The sequence below is a fragment of the Ambystoma mexicanum genome, chromosome 3p (genome assembly GCF_040938575.1).
Source record: "Ambystoma mexicanum isolate Mex_15411 chromosome 3p, UKY_AmexF1_1, whole genome shotgun sequence".
NCBI lineage: Eukaryota > Metazoa > Chordata > Amphibia > Caudata > Ambystomatidae > Ambystoma > Ambystoma mexicanum.
This window is the reverse complement of record NC_090925.1, coordinates 1,272,890,376-1,272,906,562: the sequence shown is the minus strand read 5'-3', so window position 1 is coordinate 1,272,906,562 and position 16,187 is coordinate 1,272,890,376. Positions and strand designations below refer to the sequence as shown.

General features: G+C 47.3%; 1 protein-coding gene across 2 annotated transcripts in view; it reads right to left on the bottom strand.

Annotated features, from left to right (window-relative positions):
- The window catches only part of CCDC134 (coiled-coil domain containing 134), a 163,690-nt gene that overhangs the window by 59,618 nt on the left and 87,885 nt on the right, over positions 1-16,187 (bottom strand). The window contains exons 3-4 of one of the 2 annotated variants that reach the window (XM_069652775.1): positions 8,453-8,601; positions 1,603-1,724 (exon numbers count right to left, since the gene is read on the bottom strand). In XM_069652775.1, the coding sequence (XP_069508876.1) occupies positions 1,603-1,623 (21 nt within the window). In that variant the 5' untranslated portion in view covers positions 1,624-1,724; positions 8,453-8,601. The remainder of the gene's footprint in view (positions 1-1,602; positions 1,725-8,452; positions 8,602-16,187) is intronic. The other variant, XM_069652774.1, reaches the window with a different exon arrangement.

Below are 16,187 nucleotides of genomic sequence, written 5' to 3'. Positions count from 1 at the left end.
CCATAGGCTCAATACATTTGTGCATTAGACAAGCTACCACAGGAGTCATTGAAAATAAATATATCAGTTAAAAGTCATAGTGGCATGCCGTTATCTTGTTGTCTCGAGCATAACAACAAAAACAAAGGCAGTCAAATCTGTATTACTTACAAGAGCACAGAGAGAATAGAAAAGATCCATTGTTTAGATATTTCATTGAAAAAAATAATTGCAGACCGGACCAAAGGCCAGCTCTAAACCTTCTGGCAAAACATGTCAGGATACTAAGTCTATTTACATGAATTTTCTCATGAGCATTTGCATTACAGAAAGCCCGATTAGTCTACGTATATGTAAATAAAGCAAGTCCTTTTGCTCTCATTTACAGAGGTTCAAGACGAGGCATAATGAACATTACCAGTAAGTGATAATAAAGGCATTTTTATTCTGGATGTAGAATGAGTCTGTGTGAGACTGGCACTGCAGTCGAAGTGGCAGATTGGACCACATGGAAAGAGGATTTTTGGATCTGAATACGTGGATTATTTGGTCTATTTATATTCCAAACTAAAAGATTTTTAATATAATTTAGGAACGAAAATTCATTCACACCAGACCTCCTGATTTGAGGGTCAGATTCCGTTTTTTTTCTGTATCCCTCTCCCACATGCAAACCAAAGAGGGTAAAATCCAGTAATTTTGGCTGCATTTCATTTTTTATCAGGATGGCAAATCGTTATCTATGGATACTAATGGGAGGCATCTTGAACTACTAAATCATCTTAAAATGCAGATCATCTATGTTTCTATTTAGAAACCATGTGTCCTTTAGGAAGGCTGTCAAAGACCCCCCTTGTTAATGTCCTGCAAAACATTTCAGAATGTATACCATTGTAGGAGTTCATACTGCCGCCGAGAACGGTGGGATTGGTGATATACAGCTTCCACAGCAGTCCATGATCCATCTGTTCTAATCATGATGGCTGAGCAAAGGAGATGGAAGCAGAGAATCTGGGGGTAGGGTGTGTGGGAGTGATTAGATGGTGCTCAATGGGTGGCGGGCACATGGGAAGATCGAGTGCAAAGATGGGAGACAGTGGAAAGGCAAATAACATGGGCGCATCCGAAAGAGCATACACATTAGATGGAAGCAGTGGAGACTCGAGTTGGGGAAGGGTGGGTCGGAGTGTGGCTTGGATGGCTAAATGCACACAGAATGGAGAAAGCTTGGCACACAGCAGAGGCAACAGAGGTAGGTCTACCAAAAGATGGGGCTTGCATGGAAAGGTCCATCAGATAGATCTATAGGTCTCAAAATAGGACCAAGAAAAACCTCAATAGAGCTGTAAATATGAGGTAATAATATTCAACTTAAGGATACTCAGGCCATTGACCTTAGAATTGTGATTGGGTGAGTGAGCCTGCATGTCACAAAGGTAATAGCAGAAAGTGTAGGTGGTGTCGGAAGAAGGGTGGTCTCCCAGGTTGAGGCAGGATAAGGCTAAGCACACAGGTGGCAAAGGAAGGTTACATTGCATGGTTGCACACGAAGAGAGGAGGAAAATCTGCTGGAATGGGCAGGCAGAAGGTAAGGTTGCAATAGAACAATGGGCATGGCCTCACCTTGAAGAGCCCCTTCAGCATGATATCGATGATCTTGTATTGCTGGTTCACGTCATTTAGCTCCACCAGGTTGTTTAGTGCATTTATCTGGTCCTTCCGCTTAACTTCAAACAGCCGCTTATCTGTAGTGCAGTCACGGGTCAAATATTGGACTCTGAACACTAATACGCTTCTTCACCAAAATCCAGCCTTCAGCAGACAATCCTTCCTAAAACACCAAACTTCAATAGAGCACCGCCCCATTGCCAGAGAGCTGACACATTACTACTAAAATATCACTTTTTAGCAGCACACCCCTCTCTGACACCAAATTACCATGTTTAAGGCAGCACCTCCCAACCCCAAGACACCAGCAAACAGCAATGCAGAGCACAATACCAGCAAACAAACCAGGTTGAAAAGGTGGGCCTCCTTGACCTCAAAAGAGCAACATTGTATGGAAAGTCTTCCCACCGTCAAAATATCAATGCTTAACGGAGCATCCCACTAACACTAAAGTACCAACATTCAGAGGCGTTGCTAGGGGCGGGGGCTGATGGGGCTATAGCCCAGAGTCTTTTGTTAATAGCCACAGATAGAAGCTCAGGTGCTACAACCAAAATGCTAGCTAGCCCCGAGTCCCGCCAGTCCTGACATTAGCTTAGCCCCTGACCTTTTCCAGACCTACCAACACCCTTGCTATCATTCATACACAGCATGCCTACTGTGATGAGTCACATTGGACAAACCAGTCCGGGAAGACCAAGATATTCTGGGAGGGAGATAGAGGAGGTGTGGGCTTTCGGCAGGGGCAGGAGTAACCAGCTTTCAAGGTGATGCAAACCTTGCAGGCTATGGTGGGCAGTATATGGGCGGGGATCTCTAGAATCGTCCCACAATCCCCATGGCCCAAGGGGAAAGAAGGAGTGCCATTTCCCCAACCCCTCAAGGAGCCCACACAGATCCACCAAATGATGGCAAAGAACCCCTGTTGTGGGATACCTGGGTGAGGGGACAACCTGACAGTTTAGGAAGCATGAAATAAACAGGAAAGATCACAAGGCTTTAAACTCCTTTGTGCAACAAAATCAGATGAAATTAGTTTTCTACACTATATCTTCCACAATACTGTATTCCTTCAAATGGAAAACCTGGAGGTTAACTGAAATTTCACATACCGGCTCAGGAGAGGTAAAAGGTACAAGGGGAACACATGGGTAAGCCCCTTTCCTCAAGGAGCAGGAATGTAAAGTAAGGCAACTACACCTCTGCCACAAACCCCCCCCCCCTCATACAGCAGCAGCACATACAGGACAGCGTAAATGCCTCAACCCTTTCCCCCACCAGAACAGGTAATGTTAAAAGCTTCCCCTTTCCTCCCAAAGGAAGTGCTTCCGTCTGAAAAACGCTAGTTCCCTCACATCAATTAGCAATTCAACAGGGCGGATGACATTTACTGATCACAGTCCTAGACAAATACCCATGTTTAAAAACATCTTACCCAGGGGTATAAATGTCAAGTTGCAAGCTGCTAACCAGCCGTAAACAGTTACTTGCCGCCTCAATTCTACAGATACACAGCACACCACTTCTTACTTGCCAAGAGCCAATTATCACTAGCCAGTGGTGAGTGCGGATTTTTGAGCCCTGCTCTTACCTACAGAAAAAGTGGCACATTTCGAAAAAAGTGATGTCTCCCTCACCAAACAATTTTTCAGGCCACATGGCTTTGCTCAAAGATGGTTTCCTGGCTTTTTAATCTTCAGTATCGGCCCTGCCCCCCCCCCCTAGAGTGCTGAATTGCCGTGCCTAAAGACCAATCACAACAATACACGTGACCAAGGACACCATAATCAGCTCTATGCCCTCAGCCAGGGTGAAGCGGTGTGGAGAATAGACTTGCCTGGCAGTCAAAAGAAGGATTGGTAAGAAGAGGTTGCTGGGAAAGGATAGTCAACAGAGGGAGGGTGATGGTGGTGGCAGGAAAAATAGTTGCGGTGGAGATGCAAAGATGTACACATTGAAAGAAAGTGGAAAGGGCATTGTTGTGTTTGGCTTAGCTTGGCAGTGGGAATGCAGAAGGAATGTTGTGATGTCATGTGCAGTGTTTGTGTCCGAGTGTCGGAATGCCTGAGGGAAGGTTCTATGTTGGGCATGTAGTCAGCCTGAAGCCTGGGTGATGGGCTGCCAGTGTTTCTGTCCTATTAATGTAACTTACTTAAGGACTATGTAACTGCTTGTGAAGGTGTCCTGAGAAGCTGTAATGAACCTAGCATGTCAACCTAAGAAGGCTGGGAGCTGCTTCGTAACAGGCATCACAAGGAAGAGGGGAAGAGTCCGGATAGTTCAGAAGGAGGCAGGAAGAAATAACCACAACTGGACAAGGAGAGAGAGAAGTAGAAGTGGGGTGAAGATGGAATTGCTTAAGGTAAAGCATTCTTGACTGTGGATGGGGGAATATCCCAGTCCATTGTTTAATTAGGACCTATCGTGATCTTGGCACAAGTCAGAGGAATTAGGGAGGGAAAGAAGGGTTAGCCTATAGGGGCACGATACCCAGACGCAGGCGGAAGTGCTTGAACTCTTTGAGCTGCAAGACTTGCCAGGGCAAGACACTCAGATCATGGGTGAAGAGCAAACAACCCCCTGAACATGTTTGCATTTCCCCTGCCCTGGAGGGCAAACAATGCATCCCGAGAAGTGTGTTAGAACCTCTAACTGTTTAAGTGAACTGAACTTAATCCAGGGCAATGCAACTCTGTTTATTGACCTCATTAGACTAAGGACTTTGAAGTTCCCACTTTGATTAGGTTTTAATTACTTTACTTTGTGCTGCCTCAAATCTGTTAGCGGTTTAACATAGTACCACGACAAGTGCAGGGAGGTAGAGAAACTTCAGAGTGGGAGGGAGACCCGGTTCCCTATAGAGGGCCTTAACGGAGGCCAACAAGAGAAATTGGTAGCATCCTAGGTTGAAACGCAGACAGAGGGGATAAGAGTTGCAGGGGAACTGTGGCGACTGAAGAGAACAATCACAGGGAGTAGCACAAGGTCACAGGGAAGAGGTCCCACCACTCCCCCTAGCCCCCCCCCACTTCAACTTCCCCTCAAAGGAAGCCCAGAAAGGAGACGGCAGCTGTACTCCAGGATATGCCAGGGGTCCAAGCGGTGCAGAAATCTAGTATCCAGGAAACAGAGTGGGTTGAGGAGGCATCGCCGCTAAATAGCCCTGCAGACAACCCACAACCCTACACAGAAGATGGGAGGGAGACTCTCTCCCTTGCCCCCACAGCACACCGGAATATGCAACACTAGCAGGGACGTGTATCACTGTTGGCCAAAGTGGAGGAGGTGGGCATGTATCACAGATGGCCAAAGCGGAGGAGGTGCAATGGAGTGCCACCACTAAGCAACCCACTAAAAATCTCATCCCTCTGCTCACATACCTAAATTCTAAAACATAACACAACATACCTATATTGCACAACAAACCGCACACACTACACCACAACAAAGAAACAAACCACACATAGCCTCGCACAACAGCACATGACAAAATCAGACCAAAAATAAAATCACACCGACGCTCAGCGAACAGTGTAAAACAAACTCAAGCCGCCAACAGCACATCACAGGTCCCATGCGCTTTTCCTGCTCAGTCCTACTAACTTACCCTACCCTCTTGCTTTTCAGATCTGCTAGAGCACCAGCGGACCACTACGGTGGTGATAGTGCCCAGTATAAATATCCTTTAACATAACAGTGATATCCTGCCTATGTTATTCATTCCTCCCTATATGTCCTTTTAGGCATTCTCCCAAACACCTACTTTGTGTAAATAAAGGTGCTGTACCTTATATGGAGTGTTGGCATTTCTGTATATCCACTAGGCATGTGACACTACCGACCTTCCTAACACCCACCACCAAAAACACTTCAGTGGAGCACTCTCTCTCAACAGCAAAGGTCCCATCTGAAAATAGGTGGTATTGACTAGTCGCAGGTGAATCAGAGTTCTACAAGTTATTCTGTCCCACCGCCTATGAAGGTTGCCATCCAGCTAGACTTTTCAAGCTTTCCCTAAGATATAGTACCCCTTTTAAACTCATACCACGGTGCAGTGAATGAGTGCAAAGTGTCGCCAAATACACTTCCAAAGTTTAACAGATTGTTTGCTAATAACTGGTGTGAGGAACCTGAGGGCGTACTCACTTTATTCTCCCCAATATCCTCTACTCAGGTAGCTACGAAAGGTCAACTGCTTCTGGATCCCGACCCTGGGGGTGGATAAGCAAGGGAGGTGGAAGAGACTTGGGGAATGGAAGGGGGATGTCCTCAGTGTGACGCGGCATCCTCCATTTTGATTACATGATGAACCCTCAGTCCCAGCTGCCTTTATGGCATATTGTTACCATTTTCCATTTTCTTCCTTCCAGGATAACCGTGAAAAAATGCCACCAATATAGAGACGCTAGAAAGAGGGTGAAGAAGAGGCTGTCCGCAGGCGAGACATGGTGTGCCCCTTTTCCTTGTGATAACCAACCTTTCCCTCCCCCTGCCTTTATAGGCGATTGCCAATCACTTTGCCTCATTTCCCCTCATTCATATCACTAAGATACTAAGATGAGGAAGAGGCCCGAGGACTGTTGTGAGGGTTAGGCATGTCCAGAGAACACCAATAACTATGGGCAGGCAATGGAAATTGAGAACTCACACCTGCAACTGGTTAAATGGTTGCAGGTGGAGCTGACAATCAGGAGGGGGAGACCAGCAGGAGAGAAGGTGGCCCGAGCGTTTTGGGAATGAGGAGAGAAATCCTGTTGAGAAGGAGGCTGCCGAGGACGGTCTTGCCTGTAGACAAGGATGCCGACAAGACTGTGATGCAGAGGCCTGAGCAGGCCGTGAGAGGGTCACACTGGTTGGAGCCTCCCTAGTCGGGTGCCCACAGCAGGAGCTGTGGGGCACAGAAGAGATCCCATTGCTGTAAGCTATGAGCAGTATCCACGAGCAGAGCTCCCGGCAACCCAGAGAGAGAATACCGGAGTGCGAGTGCGGCTTGCAATACTGCAGAGATGTGTATGCAGAGCAGAAGAAGAGGAAAGCAGCTGCCCGTAGGAGCCGCCAGGGACCGGTGAGTGAACACAAGGAAACACTTGTACCGGGGCACTCATGGGGCTATTACAGGCCAAGAGTAATTGCTGAATGAAGGAAATGAGATGTGCAAGATAAAGTGAACCCAAAGTGAAGGGTTGTAGTGAACCATACGAGCAAGTTGAACTGTAAGTGAAAGGATATGACCTGGGAACTGTTGAATATCGAACAAAAGGAAAGATTTGATAAGCCTATAAGTGGAAGGCAAGATTGTGTGAAGCACACGTAATATATATTGAAAAGCAAAAGAACGAATCTTAGGAAATACAATGAAAAGGAAGTACTAAACATTACTGAAGAGTGTGAAAGTAATGTGGTGAGGCAAAGAGAGCACCACAGACTGAACTGTGTGAAAGAACACAGTTCTTTCATACAGTTCAAAAGACTGGCAAGGAGAAAGCAAAGTGAATGTAAACCAAAACACAGGTGCAGTGATAGAAGAAACTTTGGAGGCAAGAAATCCTAGGGTCACCGGTTGCGTGACCCGTGATGGGTGAACCGTGTGGTCTGACAACTGCACCTAGACCAGGGATACCCTACCTGTGAAAGTTAATGAAACATACAGATAACAAAACCGCAAGTGTGAAAGAGATTGCTGAAGTGAAGCAGAAGAAAGCAATCTGTATGAACTGTCAAGGAATCAGGAGTATAAGGTTGAATGAAACTAAGTGTGAGTTGGCAAGCTGGACAAGCTATGTCTTGGAGAAGGAAAAACCCAAGACCTTGCAAGTTTTGGTGTTGCCTTAGGAAAAGAGAACCCTGAGGCCTTTACAGAACAGTGTTATCGTCTTGGGGAAAGGAATTCGGAGGCCCCTTTTTGAATTCTGTTATCTCCTTGGGGAAGACAACCCCAAGACTGTTTTAAGATTACTTATGGCTTGGGGAAAAGAACCTTGAGAGTTCTAGACCGGTGTCATTGTCTTGGGGAAGGGAACCCTGAGGCCATTTTAGAACTGTGTTATCTTCCTGGGCAAGTTAACCCCAAGACTTTGTGGAACTATCTTGAACTTGGGGAAGGGGAGCAGGAAACAAGCCAAAAGCTGGAAGAAGATCAGAACCTTGCTTTGGAACACTATTTGAGTTGTTGTTGAAATCCCTACACATTATTTAGCTTTAGTTGGGAGGGCAAATAAAGGTTTTGGACACAAAATCTTGTTGAATTTACTGACTATCCTTAGTTTCTTTAGGTAGGGAAATCCCACTTAGCATAGGGCAAGGTAGGCCTCCAACCATCCTTACATTTAAGTTAATAAAGTATTTTTGTTTGAACTTTGAATCCATTGTTTGTCTTGCTTCATGATGCCTTCACACTGGTCATACATGTAATGTATTAAATGTTAATGTAGAATGCAGCTATCTCATCAGGAAAAATGTGTGAAATGTGTGCAAGTAAAAACTTTTGTCGAAGTTGAAAAGTTAGAAAAGGGAATTGTTTTATGGATTAGAAAAGCAATCATATTACCACGATGTTACTCTCAGTCCATGTCATAATAAATGTAAATAAAAAAGTGACTTGCTGCTTAATCTCGCACATGAGCCCAAGAAGCAATTCCACAACCCTAGTTAGCAGGCAGCTCATTGCATCCACCACCATTAGCAAGCAGCACACTGGCCACCTTTTCAATGCAAGCACATAGCCCCTTGTGAAATCTGCACGCAGGCCACCTCTGAAGGCACCATCTCACTCAGCTCAGCAGGCACCATGATGCTCCCGCCCCACCTTAGTGGGTATCAGCTCCAGTTAAGGATACAGATCTCGAAGGCTGTGTCTCTTTTCGGTGTCCTGCCATCCGATGTCTCACCCGGGGGTACAGACAGCACGAACAGGCAGCTAGACACTAGGAGCAGAACCATTTTGACCATCATTACCTGCAAGAAATAGAACAATGTCAGTGATTTTGCCACCTATGAGAGATTAGAGGGACTCATTACCCCATGATGCATCAGATAATCTCTGCATTGCAGCTAAAAATGGTGTGTACTAATTTCTACGTGAATTTGTGGGACAAACATTATGCCTTCAGTGACATTGCATAGTAGGTGGCGGCTAAGGTATGTAAGAGTTCCAAAGGATGCCTTTCTCTGTAACATATGAATTATAATCTTTCATCCACTGATGACAAAATGACTCCTCATCTGGTTGAGCAGTAGGTTCTATGCTCAACCAAACAGCAATAGTCTTGTGGGATAAAAAAATAAATACATAAATAGAAAGTTCTACCAAGGTTCTGTAGAAAACCACAAAACAAACTAAAAATAAAAACACACTTAACACCAACAACCCACCCCTGTACACAGAATAGGCAGACGTTTGCATGAAAACAGTATTAAGACGGATATGTCGAAGTTGTTTTAGTAGCAAAGTTCAAGTTCAAATGTACATCGTGAGATTTTCTTTGGTGCTAGGGTACTTAAACCCAGGCGAGGGGGACGTAACCACTACGAAATACCTTTACATTTTCTTCTGGGGGCTAGACCGCGATGAGCTAGGCTTCTGTGCACTTTCGGCAGGATTGAGTTGGTGGGGCACTTCAACAAGAGGCAATCAGTTGAAGACTTGAGGGAAGCTTGGAAACAGGCGATGTGTAGAATCTCGTAGCTTGATGTTTCGAGTCACTGTGATGAGCTGGTTCGACCGAGTCCAACGATGTGAAGCAGCAGCAGCGGCAGCGGCGATCAGCAAACTTGCCAACAGGCAGACGATGGTTGAGTTGGTGGCTCGAAGAGAGCCGAGTTGGGTCTTGTAGCGACTTGGAAACTAGAGGGTAGTCGAGCCAGCTCAAAAGTCATTTGAAGCGTGAAACTGGTGTGCCACTGTATATAATTGTTACAACTGCAGGGCACTCAAAATGTTCCCTTGAAATGGGCCAGGCGGTCTAGCTCTTTCCTTAGAAATTCTTTGCGTAGAGTATATTCCAACAAGGTTCAAGGGTAATCCGAGGATTAAATTAAGGGGGCGGGGGAAAGGGCTGTTACCCGATTATATAGTCATTTTGCTACAGCGTATTGGTCCATGTCAAGCCTTATGCAAGGAGGTCAATTCTTGCTTCTCTAACAAGTGTCTTGCTTGCTGATGCCAGCTCCCAAAGTGCCTTGTTTGCAGGAAATCGTGTGGTGGGAAAGGAAGGAAAAGTAGCCTGCGTATTTCAAAGTGCCCCAGAACATGTATTAGAGGTGTCCCTGATGCTGGATACCTTCGATGTTTTTTGGGTCCCAGAGAAGTGTTAGCACGACGTCATGGTGTTTCCAAGGGCCATACCAAGGCATTTATTACACACTTGAATGGTGTGACAGCGACACTCCATGGCACAGCTGTTGGCAAATCCTGAATGCTGCTGCTAGCAGTGACAAGTCAAGGGCGACCTTCTCTTCTAATACAAGTGCCCAATGAGATAGACATCATAGGTGTCAGGTTTCATGGGATTTAGTTGAAAGTGGTGGAATGAGTGTATGATTAACATAAATTATGGTCTGGGCCTTAACTTTTAGTGCAGAGTGTGGAGAGCTTCCCAAGCCAAAATGGAGACTTCCAAAAGGATCAGTGATTGGTCAGAAGTCAAAGAAAGGCATTGTTAGAACATTCTAAACTGCCTTTCATATTTGGCGCATGGCAAGTTGGTGTGTGGAAGCCTGTTCATCTTTTCAGCGTCGTGTGTTTTTTCGGCCGTATAAAAATTATTAAGCACTGTTCCTTCTTACGGTAATAGTGCTTTCTTTTAACGTCGGGCTAGCGCTACAAATCTTACACTGTCTGCGCAAGTGACAGTGTTATAGATACGCAATCCTGAAACGTTATGTTTTATTTACCAACATTCTAACCTGGCGCGCGTACCTCATTAAACTGCCTCTTCAAGGATCAGTGTCTGGAGCGCAGTAATTTCCAATTTCCTACTTGAACAAATAAAATTAAGGAGGGAGAAATACTGATCTACTACGCATGCGCATATGCCATTTTTGAACTCTGTTTTGTGTTCCTATGCGCACACCATTTTGGAAGGAAAAGGAATATCTTCAGGCATGCGCATAACTCCAGTCAGGTGAATGCCTCCTTGAAGAGTGATATTTTTACACAAGCAAAAGATCTATTTAGTGAACACTCCTTTCTTTCCACATGCACAAACAATTCTGAAAAAAAGAAGCAAGAGTGTCATATTTGGAATTTGTGTTAAAGCTAGAGATTCACACAAAAGACGGATCTAGCATTTCCAGATGGGCGTATGTGCGTTTTGGAATTTGAACTGCTAGAAGATTAATTCATGGAACTGAGAGAGCGAGCTAAAGATAGCAGTTTTCGAATTCTGAATTGAAGAAGTTAATAAGAGCATCAGAGACTCTTCAGTAAGAAAACAAACACTTCCTCTAAGTTATCAATAGAGGATATTCAGGTATGGTGGCATGTTTATTTACTCAATTCGATAAAGGCATAGGAAAAGAAAGGTTAGTGACTAAAGTGTATTTGTTGTTATTTTATCTACAGGTTAAGAGACATAAAGAAGCTGAGCAAAACCTGACGTCTATTATTTTGTCCCATTTTCCCCCTTTCCCTTGGGGATGCTCTCAACTGAACTGTTTGTTACCACTCAAGAGGTTAGCATCCAAAGGGGACTGCGGGGGTTCAGCAGCTTCCGCAAACAACATCCTGATTAGAGACAAAGCCTGACAATAGGCAACATAAACAAAGCAGAAGATATGATGGAGATTGTAGGTATGGACCGCTATGTTAGGACTGTTCCCTTCTTCACCAACGCATTCCCACCTACGAAATACAAAAGGTTCTCCCAGGATAGTAATGGGGGCGGAGGGATTCTGATGGGAGGGAGCTGGGAGAATTAGTGCTAGAGGTATGTTTTCACTCATATGCTTACAAATTATTACAGAATTTTGCGCATAGCGGGGGTAGGGAAGGCGATTCAGACTGGCTGGGCTGTCACCCAAGCCAGAGAGTCTGCTCGAGAATGGAAACAGTTGAGCCCTTTCATTTTTGAGGACATTTCTAAATGATCTCTAATGCCAGGAAGTACAAACAAAATGTTAGGATAAATCAGGGCAAGTGTATAAAACAAGCATCATCGTTTTTAACAAAGGTTGAAACAGGGGCGTGGCCTGGAGCCGACTCGACTGGAATGCCTGCCTGAGAGCTCCCGCCTGGCCCAATGCGCCTTTCTGTATAAATGCCGTTCTCCGCATCCATTTGAGCCTGGAATTGAAACCACCGGTTGGGGATACCCCTCTGCACCCTCCGACCGAGTGGGTCCCGGTTCCATTCTCGGACGGCTCGCTGCGACCCCTCTCCAGCTCCGGGACCCACTCAGCAGAAAAATGGCCTCTGCGGGCCAGAGGCCTCCCAGGAGGGGGCGGAGCAGGCATAACATCACTGCTAAACGGCCGCTGAACGGAATGAGCCTACCACAGCCTGCTCGCTGAATGCCACTGTGCCACAGACATCGGACCCACTAGCCAGTTCCCGTCACCAGCGCCTGCTGAAGCGCCACTACGCCAAGGACAAAGGAGAACTCCCAGCTCTCCACCATCCCCCACCTCCCGGGACGGTCCGACTCGCTGTCGCTCGCCCGACTCCACTCTACCCGGCTTGGAGTACATGCGGCATTGTAACAAGAACAGTGAAGCAGTCTAATCCTACGCAACCCTAACGTAGGCGCCCGTCAGCCTCCCTCCCACTCCACCCGAGTCCGGGTGCTCCAGCTCCAGCCTAGGCCGCCAAGAGTGCTCGCACTCCCCCTCCACGAAGCAGCATAAACACCAACTCCGCCTGGGCTCTGGCCCAGGATCTCGACCTCCCCCGCTTTGGACGCCGGACAACCTGAAAGTGTGTTCAACACACGCCGTCCCAGCTCACCCCTGGGCCGGCCTGTTGCACCCCCCGCCCCAGCGGCATCCACCATTTACCCTGGACCTGCAGACCTTCTAGGCCCAACGGCCATCTCGCCTCTTGCCGCCGGGGCTCGTATCCCCCAACGCGGCAGCAGGGCCAGCTGCTCACTCTCCACCAGCACCAGCAGAAGATCTTCCCTCCTGCCACCCCTGCCACTGACCCCACCACGGATCCAGCCGAGGGCACGGACTCGCACCTCTTTTCCCGGGGCAGCCCCTTGGACACGATCTCCCCTCACCCCTCAGCCTTCTGCACCCCACTTTTCAGCACCCTCTGGCCCTCGGTCCCCTGAGACCTACGATCCACGGGCCTACAGGGGTTGCGGTCCCTCCCATCTATCCAGGCGGCCCCTGGGACGCGGACCCCCCCCTGACGTGGACCCCAGCACTGGATTGGCCCCAGCGTCCTGCGGCTCCCAGGAGGAGAAGGCTCCCTCCGCGTGGTGCGGGAGGCCCCCGGAGCCTCAGTATCACACAGCATCGCATCAGCACACCAGAGCCAGCAATAAGAGGTGAGGAGTCGGGGGGAGGAGGGCAGCCTGCCCTGATCTGGGTGGGCACTTGGTGCAGGCTCCCTCAGACACATCGGCCCGGCCTCCTGGGTCACTCAACTGCAGGCCCCTCCGGGCCTAATCTGAAAACCAACATTTCCCCCCACAACCCCCGAGCACCCTGTCTCCGCCTGATTTCATTCAAGGTCCAGATATCTAATCTTCAGAGCAGGCGGCAGCCGCTTTGGGACACTGAGGTCTATCACCAAAGCTGCACCCAGACTCACAAAGTTCTCGTTGGTTCACCCACCCAGTGGCGACCCCATTCAAACCCCTCTACCCACAAAATGTCTAAAAGTGGGAAGGCAGCAAAACAAACTGACATTGCCGCCCTCATGGCTACCTCAGCCGCTGAAAGGGCCAAGAAAGCCGATCCACCGGAGGATATCAGCAAGAATAGTACCCCCACATCCGCATGGATCAGACCCCATTCCACCACAAGCTGCAACCAAAGCCGATTTGCAAGACCTACTATCGGCCCTAACCAGAGAAATCCAAAAAGGCACAGAGGAAGTTACCAAGAAAATAAACTCATTGGACAAAAGAGTGGGGGAGGTGGAGCATCGGACCACCGAAATAGAATCCGAGGTCTGTGACCAAAGATTTGAAATTGAGCAGGACAAGGACATAATAGCCGCCCTTGAGTCGAGATGTAACACCCTTGAAGCAAAACAGGAGGACTTGGAAAACCGATCGCGGAGGAATAACATCAGGGTCCGAGGAATCCCAGCCTCTATCCCAGAGACAGAATTCAAAGCCTATATATCGGATCTATTCAGATTCATCATCACCCTTCCAGACAATTCCCCCCTAGAATTAGACCGGGTACACAGAACAATCCCAAGGAAAACATCCTTGTTCCCCCCAGATGTGCTGGCTAGGATACACTTCTTCCAAATAAAAGAGGACATTATGCGGGAAGCAAGACAAATGCGACAGATCACCTTCCGAGGTGCCACGATCTCACTTTAACAAGACCTAGCGAACTCAACACTCCAGAAACGGAAAACAATGCGACCCCTGACCGTCTGGCTGCAAGATAAGAAAATTCCATATCACTGGGGATTTCCCACCTCAGTAAAATTCTAATGGGAAGGATCACAGAGACAAATACAGTCTATGAAAGAAGCAGAGAAATAGTGCAGAGGCTGACTCTGAACCCGAAGAAACAACCCGCCCCTTCCGGGACAGCTCTCCAGGGGGAGCGTGGTCCAAATCCAACAGACGGCACAGACTCAGGGGCCCTCCGAAGAAAGACGGCGACATGAGATGAGCTTACAGCAATGGCCCCATATTCCATTAGCTCGTAGACTCCTCTTAAAAGGTCCATCCAGGGCCAGCCATGGCCCCTCCTCAGCTAAAACAAGTAGCTTACATTTATCCGTACAGAAGCACGGTCAGCGGCAAAGCTTCTCCACGGTTCATCTTGACGGCCCAGTTGGCCTACACCGAGCGCATTGGTGCCACTAGTTCCACAGTGGCAGTAGGATGACTTTTCTCCTGCCAGTTCAACGTTGGGAAGGGGGGAGGGAATGGGACTTACACGAACAATCCCGATGCTACAGACATCATACGTCCCTAGCTTTGCCTTAGGGCACTGCAATGCAACAACAACGAAAAGCATATTACCACTTTAATACAACCGCTATATCTGCTCCAAGACTCACAATCTAGGTTGGGAGAAAGATCCATGAGGTACACTCAATACTACATCGCAAGGAATGGCTAACACGAACAAAATAAGAATCCTCTCCTGGAATATCCAAGGGATGAACTCACCAAGAAAACGCAGATCAGTCGAACACCGCCTGGTTCATCTATCTGGAGACATTGTCCTACTGCAAGAAATGCATCTATTGGAAGACGAACACCGCATAAAATTCAAGAGATTCAAGCAAGCTTTCTTTGCCTCATCTGGATCGAAGAAAAGAGGAGTAGCAATTCTACTCAACGACAAAATTCCACTGTTCAACATCACAATAAGGAGAGATCCAGAGGGCCACTACTAAAAGGCTTCTTCGAGGAACTCCCCATCACGATCGTCACAATTTACAGCCCCAACACTTCCCAAGGTAGCTTCTTCATGGAAATCATCCGGACCATCTCAGCATTCTGTGAATGCCACTTGATCATCGGCAGAGATTTCAATGCCATGCCGAACCCGCAGCTAGACAAAACGCTTCCCCCCACAAGCGCAGACTACACGCAAGCCCTGGCCTTAGCCAATCTATTCAGAGAAACAGAGACCATAGATGTCTGGAGACTACACAAAGATACCTCACAAGACTACACGCACTACTCCAATGTCCACAAGGGATATTCAAGAATTGAGTTCATTCTAATCTCTGGCATCCTACACCCATGTGTTAACAATGCAGAAATCCACACATGCATGATCTTCGACCACGTTCCAGTCTCCGTGAACCTAGCCATTTCAGGCCAAAAAAAAACCCATCCAGAGGTTTGGAAGCTAAATGACTCCCTCTTACTAGACATCAGCATAAGGGCCGAAGTGGAGGACTCAATAACCAACTACTTCAAGGAAAACACCACGCAAACATCCCCGATCGACATAATCTGGGACGCAATGAAGGCGGTGGTCAGAGGCGTGCTGATAGGGGCAGGAGCGGAACGACGAAGAGTCTCAAACATAGCTACAAACAAGCTTGAAAAAGAAGTAATCCTACATGAAACACAGCTAAAAGCTCACTACTCTCGAAAATCCGAACGAGCCCTGAGGAAGAAGAAGATCGCCCTGGAAATGCATTGCACCGACCGGACCGCCAAATCCCTAGCACACACAAAACAGTTCTACTACGATAAACGGAACAAAGCAAATAGGATACTAGCGCAAAAGCTAAGAGTGATCCGAAGTCGAAACAACATTCTCAAGCTACAAGGGGAAAATGGAAAGCTGAACTGATGAGATATCATAAATCCATAATGGCAAGTGATCCCATGAACCTAGAGGGCCTCCCAGAATATCTGCGGGCGCTGCCACCCCACAACTCA